Below are 25,590 nucleotides of genomic sequence, written 5' to 3'. Positions count from 1 at the left end.
GGAGTAAACTCTGTGACTTCTACACTCAACTTGGTCTTCAGGGTGAATCTGGAGAAATGGGTTAGGGTTAGGGTTCAACCACTGTCTCCTAAGAAATAGCCTTTCATATAATAGTGCATCTAACACTGCAGTGGACCAACTGATATTCTCTTTCTGATTATCAATATATTTCTTATTATGTAGTAGTGATAGTGAACTAAAAAACATTATAATTATATTTATATTTGCAGCTTTATATTTGGACACCAAACAGAAAGGGCAGTGGTGGCGCAGCAGTTAGAGCTCCGGGCTGTTGAGGACAGGTTTGGGGGTTCGATACCTGGGCCCTTGAGTAAGGCTCTTCACCCTTTCTGCTCCCCGGGCGCTGGAGGTGTGTGTCCACTACAACAGATGGGTAAAATGCAGAGAACACATTTTGCTGTACATAGTACAGTGACAAATACTCGCACCTTTACCGTTTTTACCTTTTTAAATGAAGCATATATAGTGATCTACTGTGGTGTCTCACCGATTTGTCTCTTGCAAGTCAAACATTTGAGCAATATCGCCCCCTGCTGGACACATGATAGGTAGCTTTCACTCTTGATTTCCAGTGGAATAATGTACAATATATTTAAAAATTTGGGGAAAATGCAGCCTTAATGAAGCAGTGTGTGCAAAACGACAAGCAAGCGAGTGAGCTCACCGCAGATTACATCAACCATACAAATACTACTAAAATAAGTATGAATACTACTGTATATATGTAATAAAAACTACAGTACAAATGTAAATATGAACTACACAGCAAAATATATTTTTAGATGTTTTGCTGAGAACAAGAATTGATAAACATAATGTAATCATCTCCATTTTTAGAATACATTTATGCAGTTTTGTGCCTCAATACTTGATCCCTACTTCTGAAATACTGAATATTTATTAAAACATCATTCATTTACATCATTCTTAATGTTCCAGTTTTTGTTTAGTTTACAATCAACTCATCACTCTGCATCTATTTTATATTTAGATTTAAAATGTGTAAAGTTTTAGGGTTATTAATGAGTAAACAGTTATATGAGTAAACAGGGTTATTATTATTATTATTATCTTCATCATCATCATCATCATCATCTGCCTTTTCATCAGGAATGAAGGCCATCAATATTATTCAACATCAGTCAAGAGAAATAAAACATCAAAAGATTGCTTTTACCTTTAATCTGCTCACAATACAGACAGTAAATAGTGTATGAAACATTAAGTGCATTCATTCAAAATTCCATGTCTTCAACATTAAATCACTCAACTAACTGAAAGTCAGTTGATAACCAGCCCTTTAAAGAAAGATCAACCTCAACGATACATCCTCTGGTCTTATGACACAACTTTATAAAAATATGATCCTTGGCATCATTCTAGTCCCATCCATTGAGACATCCCTCTTTTTTAACAGCCCTTCACATAAAAAAAAGCTTTATTTCTAGAAAAACATAATTCAAATATGGCCAATATTCATTATTACAATCGAATAATCTGATTACACAACTGACCACGTCCCTTAAGTCAGTTAAAAAAAAATGCAGAACCTACTCAATGTGTAATTTTTTTTATTATGTAAAAACAGATTAAGTATTATAAGAAGGTGGCCAAGGACCCAGGGAAATCAGGCCGTTTGTAAGCATGTGAGTGAATCCTAAGTTCATTTTTTTTCATTTATCTGGAAGCAGTTATTTTAATATAGTGGGTGCAATTAACCAGAATGTCATATGAACGAAACGGGGCAGCAATAAGTGGGCCCATGTACCTGTGATCAAACTGATCACTGACCTGAGAGTAGAGTGTGGCAATCACTAATCTAAAATAAATTGCATCATTTTTGAAGCGATGTGGACACCCAGTGTAAAACAATCTAAATTTATTTAAAATATTTCACAATTCAAGTCCAATTATTTTCCTGTAAATATAATGGCACCCATAAGCATGACCCAAGAAATTTGGAGACAAGAAAACCTGAATTCCTCTTTAGGTTGAGCTGAAATACTGACATAATCGAACCATAGCCGTGCATGTAAACCTAGCAAACCTGGCAAGCAACATGAAGCTAAACAGATCTTATTCCAAGCGTTATGCTGAGGGCTCGAAGAAACTTTCTGTTCACTGAAAACTGAAAACTCTAATGAAAACCATCTCATCTGTTGTCCTCAATCACGATCGTCCTTCTGGGATACGTGTCTATATCCACAAATATGTAGCGGAATTCATATTTTCCTGTCTCAGGATTCTGTGGAATTAGAAACACACAGCATTTAACTTCAGAAGCCTTTCTACATTAGATGTTAGAAAATCATCATCATTGTAAATAAGCTGTCAAAATGCTCAGGAGGCTGTTTACACAGTGCACAGACATGCATTTTACACTGTAAAAAAGCCTTCTCCTCTGCTAATACAGTTGATTCATTGTCTGTTTCTTCTGATATTAAACACTGCATAATAAGAAACTAGCTGTGCTGTACGTGGAGTTAAATTAAACCTGATCTGATCACACTGGGGAAGCGAAGTGTCAACGGAATCCGGCCATGAAACACAGGTTAATGCAAGGTGTAAACAAGCTCCCTGAATTTTACCTGCTTTGATTCTGAATGTACAGTTCCGTGCAGTCCTGGCTCCGAACCCTCAATGTAAAATTTCAGCCTCATGTACTTCTGGCCGTCCTTCATGTATTCAATATGACTAGGGGAAAATTAGGTGGTTAAGTCAGATATGAAAGACAGTAAAGATATTACAGTATAAAAGTGACCAGAACTCGACTCTCCAAACTGTGCACTCTTGTTATTATTTCTTGGTCAGACGGAATTAAGAGGGCAAAAGAAGGTTGTCTACTTAATGCTAATGCTAAGACTGCACATTTTCTGACAGTAAATATTCCAAATATGAAATCTACAACCTTAAACTGACCAGGGTAGGCAAGAAAATATTAGATCACAAATGATAACACTGAGAGTAGTGCTGAAGTGCTTCTAGGAAAAAATAAGATAATCCTTTATTGGTCCCACAGTGGGGACATTCACAGTATCACAGCAGCAAAGGGATAGCAAGACACATACGTGCCCACGTTCTGCTGCATTTTTGTTGACAAAGCTTGATGCAGGGCTAACATTGTTGGAATCAAATTTGTTATTAACAGATAATTTCTTTAAAAAAGGGCAGGTGTTTTGGGATGTGATGTGATTATGTGTTTATTGGACTCCAGAGGAGCAGAATGTTTTAGATATACAGTACAGGCCAAAAGTTTGGACACACCTTCTCATTCAATGCGTTTTCTGTATTTTCATGACTATTTACATTGTAGATTCTCACTGAAGGCATCAAAACTATGAGTGAACACATGTGGAGTTATGTACTTAACAAAAAAGGTGAAATAACTGAAAACATGTTTTATATTCTAGTTTCTTCAAAATAGCCACCCTTTGCTCTGATTACTGCTTTGCACACTCTTGGCATTCTCTCAATGAGCTTCAAGAGGTAGTCACCTGAAATGGTTTTCAGGTGTGCCTTATCAGTTGTGTCGTGCAGAAGTCAGGTTACTACACAGCCGACAGCCCTATTGGACAACTGTTAAAATTCATATTATGGCAAGAACCAATCAGCTAATTAAAGAAAAACGAGTGGCCATCATTACTTTAAGAAATGAAGGTCAGTCAGTCCGGAAAATTGCAAAAACTTTAAATGTGTCCCCAAGTGGAGTCACAAAAACCATCAAGCGCTACAGCGAAACTGGCACACTCCAGGACCGACCCAGGAAAGGAAGACCAAGAGTTACCTCTGCTTCTCAGGACAAGTTCATCTGAGTCACCAGCCTCAGAAATCGCAAGTTAACAGCAGCTCAGATCACAGACCAGTTGAATGCCACACAGAGTTCTAGCAGCAGACCCATCTCTAGAACAACTGTTAAGAGGAGACTGCGCAAATCAGGCCTTCATGGTCAAACAGCTGCTAGGAAACCACTGCTAAGGAGAGGCAACAAGCAGAAGAGATTTGTTTGGGCCAAAAAACACAAGGAATGGACATTAGACCAGTGGAAATCTGTGCTTTTGGTCCAAATGTGAGATCTTTGGTTCCAACTGCCGTGTCTTTGTGAGACGCAGAAAAGGTGAACGGATGGATTCCACATGCCTGGTTCCCACTGTGAAGCATGGAGGAGGAGCTGTGATGGTGTGGGGGTGTTTTGCTGGTGACACTGTTGGGGATTTATTCAAAATTAAAGGCACACTGAACCAGCATGGCTACCACAGCATCCTGCAGAGACATGCCATCCCATATGGTTTGCGTTTAGTTGGACCATCATTTATTTTTCAACAGAACAATGACCCCAACCACACACCTCCAGGCTGTGTAAGGGCTATTTGACCAAGAAGGAGAGTGATGGAATGCTGCGGCAGATGACTTGGCCTCCACAGTCACCGGACCTGAACCCAATCGAGATGGTTTGGGGTGAGCTGGACCACAGAGTGAAGGCAAAGGGGCCAACAAGTGCTAAACACCTCTGGTAACTCCTTCAAGACTGTTGGAAAACCATTTCAGGTGACTACCTCTTGAAGCTCATTGAGAGAATGCCAGGAGTGTGCAAAGCAGTAATCAGAGCAAAGGGTGGCTATTTTGAAGAAACATGAATATAAAACATGTTTTCAGTTATTTCAACTTTTTTGGTTAAGTACATAACTCCACGTGTTCATTCACAGTTTTGATGCCTTCAGTGAGAATCTACAATGTAAATAGTCATGAAAATACAGAAAACGCATTGAATGAGAAGGTGTGTCCAAACTTTTGGCCCATACTATACAATCCTCTGCTTCTGTGTAAAGCTGACCCAGGTGGAGTTAGTTCAAATTTGTACATTCTAGAAATGTTTATGTATTGCCCTCCACAGATATGTACATGAAAACTAGATGATATCTGCACATTTATTGACGAAACTGATCATCTGCCATCATGGGACAATCTGGGGAAAAAAGCATGACGGCATCTCACTAAAATAATAAATATTTTCATCTATCCTGTAGACATGCGTCATACCTAACTTGTTGTCTTCTACCTCGGCGAGTCGTCTCTCCATAGCCTTTGATGGGCTCACCAAAAGCTCCAATTACCTAAGGAGAAAGGCAAAAGGTCATTTATTTATTATTATTATTATATATTTTTTTATAATAAAATGCTAAATTGCCTCATGTAATGATGAGATTCTCCAGATTGGCTGACCTCGGGGTGTGATCTGCATTTTTCGAAAGCTTTCCCGTAGAGTTTGCTTGGACTGGATGAAGAAAACAGTTCTTGGAAGATGACATAAAAAAGTCCTCCTGCAAAAAGTGATGCTAAATCAATATTTTAAGAATATTAAGATCATTTAACATATTTGACAGATTATTTTATCTTCATCTTGCTTTGTTTTTTTCATGCTTTTTTTTATTCTTGCCAACCGTATTTCAAAATGTTGACTAGATACAGCATTCTAGTTCTCAATGGCTTCACCTTGTCTCATGTGTTTAATGAGAGAACATGCATCTTTATATGTAGCTCCACTCTCTCTCAGACTATACCCGTCTCATAAATGTACATATCAGAGAATTTCTACAGATCTTTCCTGTCTTTGTATATTCTGTATTTTGTATTTATTTATTATAATTTTTATAACTTTATTTTAATATGTTTAGTATGTGTATATAGTTTTATCCTCCTGTAGAGTATCAACCTGAGCCTCACCACAAGCATTTCATTTCATTGCATAAATGTCCTGACATGTTGTGCATATGACAAATAAACCTAAAACTTGAAAGTAATTATCTATAATCTGAAAGTATTATGTTGAATATGTTACATAGATAAAATATGGGCCAATTATTTTTTCCTACGTCATATTTAGACAAGAGAGTTGCTCAAAATTGTGACATGCGAATGGGAAAAAAACACACACCTTTTGGGAATGGGCTTTTATAAGTGTATAAGTTTTACAGTGTGTGTGTGTGTGTGTGTGTGTATGTATGTATATATATATATATATATATATATATATATATATATATATATAGTTCAGGGCATTCTCTCTCACCTGTAACTCCAAGCCCAATGAGCACCACTATCAGATAGGTGAAGTCTTTGCCAGCTTGCTTGACTGTTGAGAGTTAGAGAAACCCAGGCAAAACATATTAAACGTCACACTCAAGTCCTGCAATAAAGTTACTGGACTGTCAGACCCCCTAAACCCACCTTTCTGAGCTGTAGAGACGCCAGAAGGTGCCTGGCTTCTGTGGACTGACACCTGAGCCCTGTCCTTTCCCTCACGGTCATCAACGTTACTGCACCGACCTCCAGCATGGAACCCTCGAGCTTGAACACCAGCGCAGCGACGCCAACATGCCCACTGAGTTAGGGGCGACTTAGCTAACTTTAACTGGGTCAAAACAGGAGTATTCACCTGCAAAGGAGACACTTGTAGAGACGTGGAGACATTCACACGCTTCAGTATGTGCTGTGCAGAATGTGATGCCCTGCCATTTCTAAATATGAGTGAATAAATCATTATACCAGATGTTGAGAGCCAATGGTTGCGTAAACGTGTTAATAACTGCTACAACGAAGCTCAACCCAACCAGGCAGCTACATAGCTAGCTAACCCGATATAGTGCTAGTTAGCTAAAAGCTACGAGGTGGCTGCGTTTTATTATAGCTAGCTACATGAAAAACACCTCCTCTCTCAGATTAGGTAGCTAGCTAGATGCTGGAAACGGCCAAAATGACCAGTACAAAACAGAGAAAGGTGATCTTAGTGCTCATTAAGAGTGCAGCAGCTTGGCATAGCCTCACTTGTGCTAATTCCCCCCTTCAAAATTAAAGTGTACTCAGATAATATAGGTAAATTATAAACCTAAACTTGTGTGTATATGCCGATTTGAAGACAATCAGTTGACTATTTTACAAATACTAGTTATGAATATAAACATATTTCTCAATAAAACAGCAACTATCTTTATGTGTTGAGGTACTTTTATGTTTTCCATTTTGAAGCTTTTAGTCCCGATGTCCGGTGACTGACACAGCTTAGCTGAGGATCATGGGAGTTGTAGTGTTTTGACTTTCACAGTACATCTCTGTACAACACAACATTAAAAAAAAAAAAACATAAGACAATCAAATTACTAATTAAAACATTATCTGTAATCTATTAAATAAAACATTTTAAAAAACATAAACATCTAGGTTAGGTTTTGCAACACCAAAATAGTCTAATAGTCTAATGAAGCAAAAAGAAAAACATCCAAAAATATTCAGTTTGCGCAATGCTCTCCGTAAAATAATAATGTCATGTAATAATCAATGTTGAAACAAAACTTTGACAAGATTTATTTCAATTTCATGTCATTTATTGAAAACAACCAGTCTATGATTTATCTAATGTTGACCCAAATGTAGACATTTTGGCAAATGAGCAGGTTTTGAACATACAGACATTTCATGAATAATAGAAAAAAAAAGATGCGTGATCTACTTTCATATCATCGGTCAATAACCTGTAGCCTATATGTGATCGTAGTGGCATTTGTTTCTATTAAAGTATGCATAGACAAGACCTGCTGACCAATTTCTAAAGATTCTGGTTCAAATTTGTATCTAATATGGGTCCACAATTATCATTCTGTGTCCACAGAGATGACAAGCACTTACCAGGCAGGTGTTAAAGAATTGAAAAACGGGTCACTGAAAAATCAGGTCAAGTAACTGATATCTGTTTGTCAGGTGATAAACACAATAGACATCAAATGTTGTGTGTCATTCTGCAGTTGGTCCTTATTAGAAACTCCAGGTCTGAGCTGAATTTTGTTTTTTAAATCTCGGCTATCTCACCCTGTGGTAAATACACATGTACATTTCCCCCCGAACGTCTCTGGATCCTTGAATTGCTAGATCTTACGAGTTAAATTGATTTACACTACATCCATGCCCAAAGCTAAGCTAACACTCCTGTGCATTGACATGACTCGATGCAAAAGCCAACGACTACTAAACTTTAACACTATTAGAAAACAACAACCGCTACTTAAACTGTGCTCTACCGCTGCCAAAGACACATACCTAACCTCATCTGTCAAAGCTTGCTGATTTGTTTGGTGCATATTTTGATGAGGTCAGTCCTATGGTATCAGTTCAGTGTGCAGTGGTTGTAGCTTAGCATGTAGCAACATGTCCATGTCCAAATTTAGGGTATCCAGTGGTATTAGGTGGAAAAATATACAAAGCCAGTGTGGGGTTCGGAACATGTGTGTGTTTACTACAGGGCAAGACAGTCGCAAATTTTATAAAACCCACCCGGAGTTCCTAATGTGGGCACAATGCTGACTACAAAATGATGACACGACTTCAGCGGCCTGTGCAGCTCAAGCCTACTTCAGGAAAGGGGAAAATAAAAAGGCATGGACATCCAGTAAAGTTTAGATTCAAATCTTATTTTAGCTTTAGAGTCATTTTGTTAAGGTCACAGAATAGAAAAAAAAAACATCATATCCCACACAATGGGCAAAAAACACAGAAAAAAACAGAATGGAAAAAACAATCCCACCCCCATCCTATTCCCAGTATCCCAATGAATCAACACCCCCCCAACATCCCAATGAACCCCTGGATATCAGTTTGTAGTCAGGAGCTGTAGACGTAGGCCTACTGTCTAGGCCCCAAAATGCTGTTCGGTGGCTTAACTAACAGTTTAAAGTCATTGTAGGAACACAAGTTAGTGTCATCCACCAAAAACCAACCAAGAGGCCCTAGGCAATCACAGGAAAAGCAGACTCTGCCACACTTAATATTCGCTGAATCTGACAGTCCTGTCTGGACGAGGGTGTTACGAGTTATTCCCTTAAGCTGTCAAACATGGAAAGATGCAGGGCAGTGATGCATCTGCCTGTAGAAAAAGTGAAAACACTATTAGGGCAACCCTGAAAACCCAGCACATCGTTCTTCTTGCTCTGCATTGGTTTCGCACAGGAAAAATAGAAAACATGGTTCCAAATATCTGGCTATAGACTACATATATTTAAAAGGATAGGTCAAAATGCCAGTCTTGTTCTGTTGTTTGGTGCTAAAAATATTGCTAACAATAAATAAAAATGAAGAGACATCAATTAGAATTTGCAAATTATATCATTCTGTCAGCTGTTAGCTTCCATTTCCTTTCCATTTGGCTGAGCTATTCTGTTAACAATGCACTAAAGGTTATGAGAAGAGATTAGTTTAGTTAAATAAAGTTGATATTGCTAATATAATGCAGTATAGGTCCCCACAAGAGGTTTACTGTTTTAATGGGTGAAAATATTAAATAGGCATATAAACATTTCATCTAATTAGTTCAAACACATCACACTGCCACTGTGTAATCAAACAGTCAATAGAATGGTGTATGTGTATTAGCCGTCAACATTTGGACACACCTACTAAATATGCATTTTTCATCTATATAATTAAATACAGATCTAATGCACAATTAATATCTTTCACCACATTCAATAAATAAACAAATCAATAAATAAAAATCATTGCCCAACCATTTCAAAGTCTTGTTTTTTTTTTGTTTTTTTTTTTTGACAAATGTAATTGGAGACTGCCAGCTGAATCAAATTTCTAGCTTTATAAGTTTTCTGACTCTTCATACCTCTTACTAACACTTATCAAACATGGGCTCCTCTAAGCAACTCTTCAAAGATCTAAAAATTAAAGTAATAGATGCCTATCTATAAGAAATGTATAAGAAAAATCCAAATAGTGTCTTGTGGTTTCTACACTGTAGACTCTTATTAAGAAATGGTGGTTCGGTGGGAACTAGGGGGGTCAAAATAATATCTAGAAGACCAGTAAAACTCTCTGAGAGAACTGCTCGTATGCCGATCAGACAAGCAAATTAAAAAGAAAAAACATATGACTGCCAAGAACCTGCATTAATTTGGTCCTCCAGACTGTAATGTTGGTAATATGCAGTCCTGCAGTCCTCCACCAAAGCAGATTTCCAAATATTGTGATTCATTACTCCAGAGAACATGGAGAGGTGTTCTTCACACCTCTCCAGATGACTCCAGGCCTGTGTGCAGCTGCTCGGCCATGGATATCCATTCCATGAAGTTCTTAACACCCAGTTCTTGTGTTGCTGTTGCTTCCATAGGCAGCTTCGGACTCATTAGCGAGCAAGGCAGCAGAGGATGTGTGTTTTATGAGCACTACATGCTTAAAAAACGTTTTTGACAGCCCCACTGTGATTTTCCTTGGTCTACCGCTTCATGGCTGCCCTGTTTGTTACTCACAGACACTTCCATTTTGTAATAATAGCACTTATTTCTGATAGGGGCAGCTCTGTCGGGGCAGATCTCACAAACTGACTTGTGACAAAGATGGCATCCTGTGACAATGCCACGTTTAAGTTCACTGAGATCTTCAATATGTCCCGCTCCACTGCCAGTGTGTGTATATGTTGACTGCACTGCTATGTGCTTGATTTGATACAGCTGACAGCAATGAGCTAAAACATCATAACTCCTGAATAATTAGCAGGCCTGTTCATGTACTTAGAGCCACATTCAGTATATACAAGATGGAAAAGCACCCAGGAGGTTCCGTATGAAGCTGCCTTTTAGAATGTCAGGAGTGTATAAGGCTGGGTAAGTACAGCTTATTGTAGAATAATGTCTAATTATAATAATCTATAACTACAATGCTATTGTTATTGCATAGCAAACAATACATAAGTAAAGTGAAAATAAAGAAAAAGTAAAGAAAATCTTTCTATAAGTAGGTGTGTCCAAGCATCTGACTGGTACCATACATCATTAGCTCCGCCATGAACGTTCGCAACGAGATGTGCGTGTATGTGTATGTACAAGATTGCTAATGCATCACTGAACCACAGAATCGTTTGGTATTAGCATTACCTGTCTGTAGCAGAGGCAATGTACATACGATCTGTCCTCAGAATTGGAAAAGAAAATGATCACAGTATCATCATTTTAATTTTGCACAAATTTCTTTGCTATTTAATAACTTAATTCACAACATGCCAATTACAACATATTGATCCCAATTCAGGGAAATCAACTAATGCTTCATAATTTAGGCTCAGCTGGAATAATAATAAAAAAAAAACATGAAAGGGACGCTTGTCAAAGTTTATTATTTTCATAACGGATACACAAACTGTGTTAAAGGTGGTCCAGCTTTCAAACAGCTACAAAAGGTTTGTGTACAAAGGTTATGTGCCACGAAAAAAGTAGCAAAAGTTACTGTATTTTGCACCTGCACTTTAAATATGTTAGACTGCAAAATCATCCACTTCAAATTAAGTACGTTTAAAGAGGTTAGCCACACATATTTTATCTTTCACTTTCAGGATTTTAGCATGCATACGTTCGTGTAGGAATTAGCCTTCTAAGGGAGGTGGCGGGGTGGGGTTTAGTTTAGTTCACAATGCCTTGGATCTGACTCTGTATTATCAACCGTTAAACGCAATGCCAAATAGACATAAAACATGCAAAAACGTTTGTCTTGGGGTGAGGTAAATATATGTAGACTATATATATGGGGAGTCATAATCAGTGGCAATACTGTTTATCCAGTGTGAAAACAACAACAATATAAAAACATTGTTTAATGGAAAAATAACAAATGCATGCAACAGGAAAGTTCTGTTCACACTTATTTGTGTAAATGGATGTGAAAAAAGATTTCTCTTTCTAACAAAAACAGTTAATACAGTGTGTTTTTGCCTGATGTTAACCAAATGCCATAGAAACGTCGAAGATGAATGGGAAATGGAGTAGCGTAATGCTCTTAAATTCAAGTTTCAGATATTTCAAGAAATCTCGATCTAAAAGTCTTTGTTTTTTTCTCTGCTACTGTGTCCATGTCCTCCACCCAGAAAAAATTACATCTGCAGTGTGTTCTGTAGGCCCTACGCTTGTCACTAAGGTGTCCGTGCCATCAGGCTGCTGTAAATCTCCGGTCCATGTTTTCATATTTCACTGAAGCTCGTTCGTACTGATCCAGGACTGCACTATTTTCAAGAAGTCTACATGATGGAGACAATGCAACATAATGTAGAGTATGAGCAAAGACACACAAACAGGGCACATTTCACAGTGTGACTACAACAGACACGAAATCACAGGCTTAAGGTAACCTCAATGCATCATCACAGACAGTAGACGGGAATGCTGTTCAATTCATTCAAGACTGGCAATGAAGTCAGACGTGTACAATTTGAATAAATAGTGCATAACAGGCAGGGTTTCTTAACACTCAGTCTGTTTCACCAGATAGGCCTTGTGAAAAGGGCTGTATGCCACATTCGCATCATACCTACTTTTATTATATCTTATTTTCGGATCATACTTATGGTATTATGTTATTATCTTTTTTGACCACTTTAATAGTATTCAGTATTAATAAATGCTGAACAGGAAGGTTATATATTTACATTATACACCGATTAGCCATACAATTAAATCCAGCTGCGTAATATTGTGTAGGTTCCCTTTGTGCCATCCAAAACACACTCTGAAGGAGTTCTGTAGTATCTGACACCAAGACAGCAGATCCTTTAAGTTCTGTTAGATGTAAGGATTGCATCAATGAGCCCTGGGAACCTGGTTCACCAGTTTTTTCTTCCTTGTAGCACTTTTGATAGACACTGACCACAGAATACCAGGAACATAAAAAAAAACCTGCTGTTTTAGAGATGCTCTGACCCAGTCGTCTAGCCATTACCAATACATTAACTGACAGCATACTTGTTTACTACTGCAACTAGAAAATTACTGTTATTTACTTCACCTGTCAGTGGTTTTATGTTATGGCTGGTTGGATGTATATCCATTTATATACTTTTTCAGCTAATCTAAATGTTAGATGTGGCTGCTGTAAATATAACAGTAAGATTTTAGCTACTTGGAAGTATTGCAGTTTCTTAAATTGCTGAGAAAAAGGTACTATCCTTCCTCAATGTCCCCCATATTGATTACACTAAAAGACTTTATGGGTTCTGAAGATAAATGATTAAGAAACCCTACACTGTACGTCAACTCACCCAGGTAAAAAATTGAAGCCCAATGTTTATACTAACATTATATTCAGTTATATTGTACATTATTTATACATTATTTTCAAGCAACCAATTTCAATCTGTGCTCCAAATATATATATTTCTTATTGATCTATGTTTTTTGTTTTGCATTTATTGAAAGGGCATATAATGTAAAAGCATCTTTATATTAAATCAAATTTTTATATTTATATTATATATTATATTTATATTTATATTTATATAAAAAAATTTCAGTCAGTTTTGGAAATGTTTTCTGCAAACTGTAGGTTGTATTTCTACAAGTTGACCAAACTCAGGACTGGATCATGGCCATCTATAAAAAAGCTTCATGTAAATAATCTGGCCCATTATTTACATACGCCACAATTTAGAATCTTGATACAGAAAATGTTCAAAATAAATCATTAAAAAAAAGTATCTGGAGCACAGTTTTTCTAGATATCTAATGGACATATATGACTATTGCCAAGGTAAAATCTGTGATTCATGTAGAAACCACACCCTTTATGCACTTAACCGCACTGTGAAGGAACACGTCATACCTTCTGAAGAACTACTGCATTATATGTTGAGTTTCTAAGAGATGAGTGGCATCATTTAATGACATCCTTTCTTGGGCACAAACCATCATGAAGTTATTTTCAACTGAGGCTCGAAGTTTTGAAGTAGAATTTAGTCCAGATCTTGACTGCTATGAAGATGAGCCTGAACTGAACAGCCGCATAGACTTTACTTTATAATGTTTTGTGCCTGCTTTGTGCACTGAAAGAAAATGCATAACATTTGCTTGCTTCTAATGTGTAAATCATTTCCATATGAATAAAATATTAAACATTCTGTCTATCAGTGAGCTTCTGCTGTTGTTATTTATGTTATTCATTTAGAAATGATGTACACATTCAAATCAAGCCAATTCCAATTACTATTTCAGTGCAGTTGTGGTTGAATCTGCACCTCTCCGCCTCAGTAGATTCAGCACTGAAACAGAAACATATACAATCCATGCACATGAGCAAATGATTCACAAGTGTAAACAGAAAGAAAGAAACATGTAGAAAGGAAAAAGAAAAATCACAGGACAAGCAAGATGGTTTCACATCCAAATGCTAACCATCTCTATGGGCGGTAAAAAAAAGAAAGAAAAAAAAAGAGCAAATAACGAACAGAGACACTGAATCACAATGACCGCACAAAATATCAAAGAAAAGAGTTGTATGTTTTTGTTTTAAAAGGGCTTACCTGATTGTCTCACACCCTAGTTGTGTTGTACTCTGATTCATGTTTGCTTAGAGACCCAATGAGGCAGAACCTGAAATATCACCGCTCTTACATTTAATCATTTAATATCTTAATGGGATTTTGCATAGAAAGAAATACTACCCATATTTCATCTGCTCCCTGGGTCTAAAGGTCTTGCATGCACACATCAGGTACAAAGGACAAATTCTCAAGGGACAAATAGAGCACACACACAATGTGCATGCAAATGCACATCTTCTATTGCAATAGTTTTTTTAACGAGCGTTTCTGTAAAAGCTTTTAACGATTAAATCCAAGCAGTCAAGGTGCAGAAAGTACAGTTGAAATGATCTCAGCTTCATGCCAATCATTTTAGTAGTTCTATTTCTCATTATAACAGTTTACATATTCCTGATTAGACAAAGCAAGGTGGCCTGTGTGCGTCTAATATAAAATAACATCTGTATGAAACATAGGCCAAAACTGTGAGTGTAGATTTAAAAAAAAAACAGCATATCACAGGTTTATTAGAAAAAAATAAACCTCTGAACAAAAGAGGTCTCTGTTGGTCAGTAAGGATCCACAGGTGTCTTCATGCATCCGGTAGAATGCAGATGACCTTCAATAAATGAGCACTTTATTCTGTATAGTTGGTGGAATCTAGACATGTAAGGAGATTTGAGCAAAAACCCAACTAGAGCCTGGACTAAATGGTGTCTTTAGGCTTTTTTTTCCCTTTGCCATTCAACCAGACTGAGGTTGCAAAATTAATCCATATGAATGCACTGCTCATATTAAAAGTGCATAAACTGAATATTTATAATGCAACTCTACATAACGCCCTGTGTATTGTATATTGAATATGTCTGTTGTTGCTTTTAAAAAAACTTTTTTTTCCAAAAACCTCATATCTCCATTTCAGCATTTTTCACTTTTTGAAATTTAATCAGTCAATTATTACATTGACTTGTTTTGAAAAGTTTTATTTTCTTTCTGTTGTAAAGTTGAAATTTTAGAAATAGAAGGTTTTTGTGTGACAGAAACAAAATATACACTAATGTGCAAAAGTTTGGAATAGTTCAAAATGATGAACAAGGCTGTAGATCATTGTAAAATTGTAATGAATGGCATTTTAATAAATGCAGCGTTCAGAATGCCTCCGATTTGAAAAGTGGTTATGAACTTTGAGGTAGTTAACGTTAGTGGGACATATATATTTGCAATCCTTGAAATATTGATGAAAACATCTAAAATACATTTTATTGCATAATTATGACATGTAAATCTACAGCCTGTAAGATATTACTGAATATGAAGTACCATCACCACCTCAATGTAATGAGTGATTCCAAACTTTTGAACAATAATTTCATTCCGTCTCACTGTTCACTGAACTGTTCACAGAGGGTCTCACCACAAATTTCCATGTAAAAATTAAATCTAAAACTTCTAATCATCGCAAAGCAATGACAAAACAACTACTTTCATCTGATTTACATTCCTCTGTTTTTTCAGGAATGTTTTTATTTTTTAGCTTGACCTTGACAACATGGCAGAAGCCACAGCAGCAATTGCTTGCAAATGCAACTATTTAGCATTTTCTTCAAGAAATGCATTTTTCGAATTAATCGTACAATAAAAACAAACTAATCAAACCCATTCTCCGAATGCATTTTTTTAAACTTACAAATTGCTCAAAATTTTTTTTATAACTATTGAGTTTAAATTCTTGCAGAATGTCTGAACTGAGCTAAAATATTTCCTTAGTAATAAATACAACACTAAGAATAACTCATTTCCAGTATATATAGTTTTACAACAGGTCAACTCGACCCATTGAAAGGCACATATTTTGGGTTGCAGAATCTTTCTTTGAAATATAATCCTTTACTTAGTATTTCTCTTTCTGTCAGTGCTATGAATTATTAATTTCTACATGCAATATTTGTCAAGACATAGAGACAGTCAACAGAAAAATACCTTCAATAAAAACAGCGGGTGAAAAATATTGAACACGTCGCCAATTTTCTCTGTAAATATATTTCTAAAGGTGCTATTGACAAATTCTTACCAGATGTCTATAACAACCCATCTAATCCACCTATTAAACAAATGAAACCATAGATGTTCGTCAATTAGGTTATGTGTAATAATGAGAAATGACACAGGGAAAAGGTATTGAGCATGCGTTGTCAACAGACCCTTTAGAAATATATTTACAGAAAAAAATGTTGACGTGATGATTTATTTCACCCACTGTATAGCTTCAGAATGCCCTAGGAAGTCTGTGTGTTTTAATGTACTTGCTGTTGCATCAAGTTTTTGTTTCAATTTTTCATGGAAATTCATGACTTGATCTGTCAGGTCCTTGGCAAGTTGGTGTGGAATGGCCTAAACAGTTAAGTGCAAAAGTATTAGGCAATCTTAAATATCTTTAATCTTAAGTTGTATCTCATCAGTCAGTGTGTTTTAGAAGTAAAAACTCTATATAACATTAGAATAAACCCAAATAAACATAAAGTCAGTGGTCAGTGAGTGTGTTTACTGTAAAACTCTATATAACATTAGAATAAACCCAAATAAACATAAAGTCAGTGGTCAGTGAGTGTGTTTACTTTAAAACTCTATATAACATTAGAATAAACCCAAATAAACATAAAGTCAGTGGTCAGTGAGTGTGTTTACTGTAAAACTCTATATAACATTAGAATAAACCCAAATAAACATAAAGTCAGTGGTCAGTGAGTGTGTTTACTGTAAAACTCTATATAACATTAGAATAAACCCAAATAAACATAAAGTCAGTGGTCAGTGAGTGTGTTTACTGTAAAACTCTATATAACATTAGAATAAACCCCTGTGCTGTGGGTCAGTAATGTTCATGATATTTTGGTCTGTAGAACAGTTAGAGGATCACAGGGTTGGTTGGTAACTGCTCTGTGAACTCCAGACACTGTATGTATTGGTTCAGTTCCATGTATTCTAATGCGGTGTTGTTTTTACCAAATAAGCTCTTAACGCTTAAGACTTTTGCACAGAACTGAAGATAATCTCAATTTTAGTGGAATTTAAACTGGGAAATCCTTGTGCCTCTTGTTCTTGCTGAATAAAAAGGTTTAAAATATTCTTAAGGAAAAAAGAAGCTTAAAAGGAAAAAAAAAACAATGTAAGAAGGAAAAAAGTAGAAAACGGAAAAAACGGAAATGGGGAGGAGGGTTAAAAAAGGGAAATGAAAATCAGGGCAAAAAAAATAAACCCTCCTTCCCCCAAAACTCTGAAAATGTGTTAAAAGTCCATCAAAAATCAATGGATACTGACCGCTGCACTGCTTTTTCGTGTCTGGACAGCCTGTGGCTGGTGGTCGGGACCTCATCCAGCTCGTCGTCGAGCTCACAGGCGTCCTGAGAGTAGCTGTGCTTCATCACCAGGATGCTGCGGCGGTTGGCTGTGTTTGGAGGCAGCAGCGGCCTCGCGGGCTGAGGCTGCATTTCAGTCATGATGGCCGTGGGGCTGAGGTTGGCGCCCTTCGAGCCAGCCGGCTGGTTGGAGCCACAGTGGTGGTCGTGGATGCAGCGGGACGATGACCTCCGCAGCCTGTGGAAGCTTTCCAGGTCCTCGGCCAGCTCGGCCAGATCAGCGGAGGCCGCGGCAGCGCTCCGCAGCGTGCACAGCTCGTAGTGCGGCGGCTCCTGGAACACCTCCTGGAACACGGTGGGGTCGAAATCATCCCGCCGCAGGATGTACTTCTTCCGTGGCTGCTTTATCTGGACCACCACAGAGACTACCAGCAGGATCAGCACCACACAGCAGGTCACCCCAATGATGGTGCCGTTTGTGTTGTTCAGGTTGTCCAGAAGGTTTGCTTTCCTTTTCTCTGACCACAAACACACACACACACACACACACACACACAGAAGGAAAGGGAATCAAGAAATTGCGCAGTACTGAATATAGATTCTGAAGATGACTTCAAAATATACTTGCACTGCACAAGCATGCAACTGGGAAGGTCCTGAAATCTTACAGGTCGGCCAAGGGAAACAACAGCAGTTGAAACAAAAAGAGCTAAGGTCAAAAACAACAGCCCATGACATCTCTCGCTTATTATAGCTAGTTGTTCTACTGTTACGTACTGGATGGTTCACATATGGGCCTCAAACAGTCAGGTTGCTTACTTATTGGCCACATTCTGGAGTCTTCTTCAGTCCACCTTCAGGAGAAGGGGGATCACCAGAACCTTTTTGTGGGGATGCAGGGCTATATCACCTTCAGCCCAGGCCCTGTGTTACTGGCTGGATCACTGGAGAGTCAATACTGAGTCTACCCAAAAGGGGGAGACATTGTGACAGAGACCATACCACAAGGTGCAAACCACTCATCAGCAGTAAGAATGGAAACGCCAGATTGGATTTTGCAAAGATGAGCCACAAAACGTCTGGAGTTTTATGGACTGATGAACCCAAAGTCAACCTTTATCAAGTCTATGGAAAGATCAGAGTGTAGAGAAAAAAGGATCTGCTCACGACCCAAAATATGCAAACTCTTCGACCAAGCAAAAACGAAAGAATTATGGTAGGAAGGTATTCTGGATACTCATTTTTCTACAGTTTCATTTGAATATTAATTTTATTCATCACTCTGTGTATTAGTTGTTTTGTCAACCGTACACAAAAACATACATACACAAATACACACCACTCATTCTAGACTCAAGTCTTTTAAATCATGTGGTAAAAATTCAGTTAATCTGAAAATAGTTCATAATGAGGTGCTATAAATAGTATAGTTTATGGATTAATTGCTGTCTGTTCGCTGCCCAATAGATCACGTTCTGTCCAAGCAGCTGAACCGAGCAGCTGAAACATCATAAATGGCACATGAGAAAATGAAGAAGTAAGTAAGATAGATTTTACTGGTCCCCTACAGGGAAATTCAATGGTTCCAGATCAGGAGAGGAAAGGATAAAGTTACCCTAACCCCACTCCTCACCCAATGAGAAAACAACATGCATTTATAACATTGTTATTTTCTATTCACATTTCTGGCCCTTGACCCACCTACAGGTCTACAGAATGAGTACCCAGAGTACACTCCCTGTTGCTCCATCTCGTCTCTCCATCTACCTGTCCATTCATCCATCCATCTATCTGCCTGTTAATCTATATGTCCATCCACCTGTCCTTCTATTCAATATCACCTTTTGTTTATATTTTAAATACTTTTTGCTAAATTTGCTAAATGTAACATCAGGAAAAATAGTTATATCTACCTTTTTTCAGGTTCAGTAAATAAACAAAAACAGTGTTTAAATGTTTTTAACATTTAAACACTGGGGGCTTTGCACACAACTTTATAAAGAGACAATGTATGTCCAAATATTTGTGGACACCCCTTTTATGTGCAACTGCATGCACACACAGCTTATCAAGTCCGTGTAGAAAAGTACTGCCAATAGAATAGGACTAATAAGACTCATGCTATGCGTCCGCTTTAAGATGAGAAGCAGTGGAACTGTGTTCTCTGAAATTATGGATGGTGCTCCATCTAATACTTATGGGATGAGTTGGGGATGAGGTGGGGTGGTGATCATCTAACATTCTAACAAGACCTCACGAACACTACTGTTACCGAATGCAATCAAATCCTCACAGCAATGCTTCAAAATCTAGTCGTTACTCGTTAATCTAACTCGTTTGTAATACAACAGGTTTTGAGAGAAACACTGATTGAGCAGGTGTCCCAGTACTTTTGTCCACACAGTGTAGTAATGTGTGTGGTTAAAAGAACACATTGTCTATATATTTTAGATATATGTTCAGATATAAATACAACTACTCAGTAATGTACATATGAGTATTATTGCACTTGTCGTTAAGAATCATATTGCACTCGTTGCAGTAGTAGAAATAATAAGCAGTGCTGATGCGTAGTATGTGCTGACAGAATGCACACTGTCTCGGAGTTGGAAATATTGCACACCAGTAAAGTTGAGGTGTATGTTTAGGCTCAGCTTTACCGAAGTGTTGATAATTTAGTGCTACACCTTGGCAAGCAAATCACTCTAATAGGAAAAGTGTTGGACATTTATGGGCCACACTGGAGACGGGCTTTACTCTGAAAGCAGAAAATGCTCACACTGCAGAGGTTTATAGACAGTACTGTCTCTAAACACTGCTGCACAAACAGCAGAAAACAAACCACTCTGCAGCACACCTCTACATCCGTAGACGCTGACAGCCTTATATGCAGCTTCCGGCTAATTGTGGCTTGGGATGCCTGCGTGAGACACAAACCTACAATATCTACAGCCTGGGAAATGTATAAATTGTGGTTATTTTCATATCTGACCCAAATACAGTCACTCTGAGATAAATGGATGGCTGCAGGTGAGATCATTATTTTCTCTAAGTCTCAGACAGCCTTAAAAAAAGTCACTATGGTGCTTTCGAAGGACGAGCGCTCCTCATGAAATAATGTAGGACATTATCTACAATAAATAAATCTGTATTTGGTCTAGCTAATGTAATGAACCTAGAAATTACATTTACACTATATCAGTGTCTATCAGTGTCACTCTCTACAAAAACACACGCTAGACAGTGGATGTCAGAACTAATACAAAATAAAAAGGTCTTGCCCTGCCAGTGTACCATGTATCAGTCTGAAGCTGCCAATTCAACTGCATCAATGGGTGACAACAGAACTGTAATATGAATATCTATGACTGTTAAACATCTTGTTAGAGTTGGCCTCACCTTTACAGTGGTTTTCATCCCAGGGGTAGACGCAGTTCTGGATTCCGTTGCACACCAGTGAGTTGTTGATGCACATGTTGCTATGGCAGAAGAACGTATCTGCCTCGCAGGGGGCTACAGGAGAGGAACGGAGAAAACAACATAGTTGGAAATAAGGGCACTATGCTAACGTTTGGCCTAATAACATAACAACAAACGACACCCACTTTATTTTAGCAGCATGACCTTCCACAGACATTAAAATGAAAAATCCTCTAAAATGAATAACACTTATCGTGATATAAACTTATAAAGAACCTGAGAAATTTGACTGTAAAGAACCTTTAAATTAGTACAGAACCTTTACAATACATAAAGGTTTTTTTAAAGCCTCACTCACACATGTCTATTTCAACCATGGTTCTTTATGGAACCAAAAGTGGTTCTTCTATGGCATTGCTCTCAGAACCATTTCTAGCATCTTTCTTTTTAATTATATAAGTATGAGATAATAAACTCTTAATAAAATGGTCACGTAAAAAGTAGGCTACCAAGCAAAATAATTCATTCCAGAACTCATTATATAAATGATTTATTAGAAATAAAATGATTTTACTAGCTAAAATATGTGTCTGTCATATTTATAGAAACAAACAAAAAAAAAAAATTCTCAAAAGCATCTTAATAAATAAACTTTTTTAATAACTTAACACGCTTACATACTTTGATATTCTTCAGAAATTGTATTAATATTGTTTTTCTGATTTGCCTTATTTTTTCACTTAAGAAAGATTTTCAGAACAATTAAATATTTCTTAACCTTACAATAGCCTCACACTTGTCTTAGAGTGTAAGCGTGCAATAGACAAGCTCTATTGCCAAAATGGTCAGTTCGTATAGGTGAATTACAGAATTAGTGTGAAGGTTTGAATGCTGCGTTTGATTTTGTTTTTCCTTTATTTTTAGTGAATATTGGAAAAATAAGAATATTTCTGATAAGCTGAAATACATGAAATACAGCATAAAAGACTGTGTTACACAGGGTCTAAATAGGACAGCAAGAAGAAATAGTGTCTTAGGAAGATCTTAAGAAAATTGAAAATGAAGACTTAAAAGAATGTTTGAGAACTTCTCAAGATTTTTTTGGAGAACTGTGTTTAACAACAGCTTCTTATTGTTCTTATCTTAAGATCCTACATAAGTTTCTTCTTAGGAAAGCTTTTGTGAATACGGCCCCAGATCGCCATCAACAGATACTCAGCATTGAAGTACTTGTATCGGATCGCGAGGCAAACCCATGGATTGGGGCATCCCCAGCAAATATTACCTTCATAAGTAAAATGACACAAAAATTGACAATGTGTAAAAGGGTACGTGTATGTTACTTGTCATAAAAGGCTTATGTGGTTGTAATGTAGGCCTATGAATATAGCCCTTTAGTAAAGTATTTTACTACAAACAGTGTAGTGTTTTCTACAAACACTATATATATATATATATATATATATATATATATATATATATATATATAATGTGCACATACACTACACTACGGCAATAACATTAGCATCACTTCATCTACAGTGACATCTGTCAATGCATAGGATATATTAGGGAACAAATGAACAGTCAGTTCTTCAAGGTGATGTTTTAAAAGCAGATAAAAAGGTCGAGCGTAGAAATCTGAGACACTCTAAGGGTCAACTTGTGATAGCTAGGTGACTGACTGGGTCAAAGCATCTCCAAAACATCAGGCAGGTCTTTTGCGGTGTTCCCAGTGGTCATGCAGTGGTCATTATCTACCAAAAGTGGTCTAAGAAAAGAACCACCTGTGTTGATCCGATCCATGGAGGTCTCACCTCACAACTTTAAGGATCTGCTGCTGATTTAAGGACTTTAAGGATCTACTGCTAACGTCTTGGTGCCAGAAACCACAGGACACCTTCATTCAGTGTCTAGTCATTCAGTGGTCACATGCTGCTCTGACAAATGACCATATCTGGCTCATGGAGGCAAATGAAGAGGGGAGAAAAATCAAATGTCACATTCAATCTCTTTTTAACAGCACGCGGTACATAACACTCGCTTCCTGAACACACCTGGTAATTATGCGCACCGCGTCAGCCTGACATCTGTGCGCCGATATCGTTCAGATTTAGTAACACATTACTCAAATCCGGCCAAGCTAGTTCAATGGCCTTCTGCTGCGCATGAATTTTAATCCAGCTGTTCAAATATGAATGGAATACGTATGTGGAGATTGGACACAGGTTCTTTTAGCAGATCCATTAACTCCAGCTCTGAGGTCAGGTGTAGCTGCACGGATTTCACAAAATTCCTCTAAAGCAGCAAACGGACGACTAACCAAGTCAAATGACTTTCCTAAAGTTCTCACCCTCAATGCCTATTTTCAAACATATGGATTCCCTGGACACTTTTTCAGAAACCCCTTATTCTGCAGCCCATCTGTTGATGCACAGTTTGTGTTGGCCTTCCTCTAGCCCCTCATCAGTGGTCAGTTTCTGACCACAGAGACGCTGAGTACTTTTGAATGGTGTCCCATTCTTACCATACCAGGACTCCAGCAACACCTCTGTACTGGAAACACTTGTATCAGTGCCACTGCTTTGCCTAGAACGGACCATCACTCAAATAATATCTGAACAACAGCTGCCCTGTGGTCAGAAACTGACCAATGATAAGTGAGGGGGAGGAGGGCTCATAAACTATAGCAACAGATACACCCTTCAGTACAAATGAGTGAAAGCACAAGGTAGGAGTTTCTAATAAAGTGTCCAGTGAGTGGAGGCACAATGTTGATGTTTCTGATGGAGTGGTCAGTGAGTTAAAATGCAAAGTGGTTGTTTCTGATAAATCGCCCAATGATTTGAAGCACAAGGTAGGGGTTCCTAATAAAGAGGCTGGTTGTTGTATATTCATTGAAATATTTAAATTCATTGTCAACCTTTGTATAATTGCTGGTACTCCAATATGATGAATGCTTGTATGAATGAAGGTTGTGCATGTGTCCCAGATGTCCTGACAGACAAACATATGATAAATGCAGAAAGAGAAAGAGAGGACCCAGAAGAAATTAATATCGCTCCTCACTCTATGCCACACTACTGTCATTACAGCAGCTTAATTACTGCGGTGCCTTTCACAAAGGTGCTTTTGTGCCACCCACCCACCCACCAACGGCACATGCATCTCCTTTCCATGTTTCAATGTTGTGCTTTATTGGACCAGAGAGCATTTATACCACATACTGGGTTTACAAAGGCACTTCTCCCAAAATAACTGAAAACTTCAAGGTTGCAGTGAATTATGCAGGTGATGTATTAATGTTTTTTATTTCCTGAGCTGATCCCAAGTGAATAATAACAGCACAAATTAGGATGACTCATCACTCCAGCTGTAATGTCCTCACAGTACTTAAACCACCCGCGTTTCCTCTTAGAATCACCAGGTGGCGACAATCTGCAATGTTAATCTATATAAGATGAAAAATAAACACAAAAAGAGATACAAAGAGAGAGAGAGAGAGAGAGAGAGAGAGAGAGAGAGAGAGAGAAACAGAGAGAGAGAGAGAGAGATAAAGACATTTCAATCAATTGGACACAATTTCAGAAACAGTAAAAACAGGGGTTATATTAGAACAGGGTCTATTGTCTTAATATTATTTATCTGTTTCCCAACTACCTTTCATGTGTGAAGAGGGTCTATAGTTTTAATATTGGCCTGTTTTATCTGTTTCCCAACTACCTTTCATGTATGAAGAGGGTCTATAGTGTTAATTTTGGCCTGCGTTATCCATTTCAGAGCCTTTCGTGTATGAAGAGGGTCTATAGTCTTAATTTTGGCCTGCGTTATCCATTTCACAGCCTTTCATGTATGAAGAGGGTCTATAGTCTTAATTTTGGCCTGCATTATCCTTTTCACAGCCTTTCATGTATGAAGAGGGTCTATAGTCTTAATATTAGCCTGCTTTATCTGTTTCCCAACTACCTTTCATGTGTGAAGATGGTCTATAGTCTTAATATTAGCCTGCTTTATCTGTTTCCCAACTACCTTTCATGTGTGTTTGAAGTCCACCTAATAGTATTCAAGTTTCAACCTTCTAGCTGATGGTCTGAGGTTATGCTGAAGAATTCTGAGATAGTCACTGTCTCCCTCATCATTTTTCCATCCACTTCCAGTTCCTGCAGCAAAACAGCCTATGAGTATGATGATTGACTGCTATGCTAAACAGTTACAGTGCTACAGTTACAGTGTTCTTGTGGTTGAATGGTTCAATGCAAACAATCTCTTTTTTCATGTGGCCAAACAGTAGTCACCAGCTGTAGTCAATCATGATCACTAACAGGAGGCCTTGGTGAGTTAAACATTGAATTAAAACGGAATAAAAAATGTAAGTTTTGACTCTGTATGCATACTTTGGACTTTTGTTTTCCTATGTTTTGTTTTGTTTTGCACCAAATTCTAGTTTGTTCTTTTGTTAAA

At 37.6% G+C, this 25,590-nt stretch overlaps 2 protein-coding genes across 6 annotated transcripts in view; both read right to left on the bottom strand.

The window, feature by feature from the left end:
• Positions 1-1,184: 1,184 nt before the first annotated feature.
• Positions 1,185-6,848, bottom strand: timm21 (translocase of inner mitochondrial membrane 21). The gene is made up of 6 exons (XM_072657387.1): positions 6,247-6,848; positions 6,089-6,151; positions 5,242-5,339; positions 5,059-5,132; positions 2,610-2,715; positions 1,185-2,266 (listed from the first exon to the last, which is right to left on the bottom strand). The coding sequence occupies exons 1-6, from the start codon at positions 6,557-6,559 to the stop codon at positions 2,174-2,176; spliced, it is 747 nt and encodes a 248-aa protein (XP_072513488.1). The 5' UTR covers positions 6,560-6,848; the 3' UTR covers positions 1,185-2,173.
• Positions 6,849-7,418: 570 nt separating this feature from the next.
• Positions 7,419-25,590, bottom strand: part of neto1l (neuropilin (NRP) and tolloid (TLL)-like 1, like) — a 105,212-nt gene continuing 87,040 nt past the window's right edge. Inside the window, exons 8-12 of one of the 5 annotated variants that reach the window (XM_072688638.1) lie at positions 21,109-21,222; positions 17,672-18,227; positions 14,354-14,423; positions 10,947-10,977; positions 7,419-8,932 (exon numbers count right to left, since the gene is read on the bottom strand). In XM_072688638.1, the coding sequence (XP_072544739.1) occupies positions 14,363-14,423; positions 17,672-18,227; positions 21,109-21,222 (731 nt within the window). In that variant the 3' untranslated portion in view covers positions 7,419-8,932; positions 10,947-10,977; positions 14,354-14,362. The other 4 variants (XM_072688632.1, XM_072688637.1, XM_072688653.1 and 1 more) reach the window with 4 other exon arrangements.

The sequence above is a fragment of the Salminus brasiliensis genome, chromosome 1 (genome assembly GCF_030463535.1).
Source record: "Salminus brasiliensis chromosome 1, fSalBra1.hap2, whole genome shotgun sequence".
In the NCBI taxonomy this organism is placed as follows: domain Eukaryota; kingdom Metazoa; phylum Chordata; class Actinopteri; order Characiformes; family Bryconidae; genus Salminus; species Salminus brasiliensis.
Note: the sequence above shows the minus strand (reverse complement) of the source record. Positions and strands in the feature narration are given on the sequence as shown.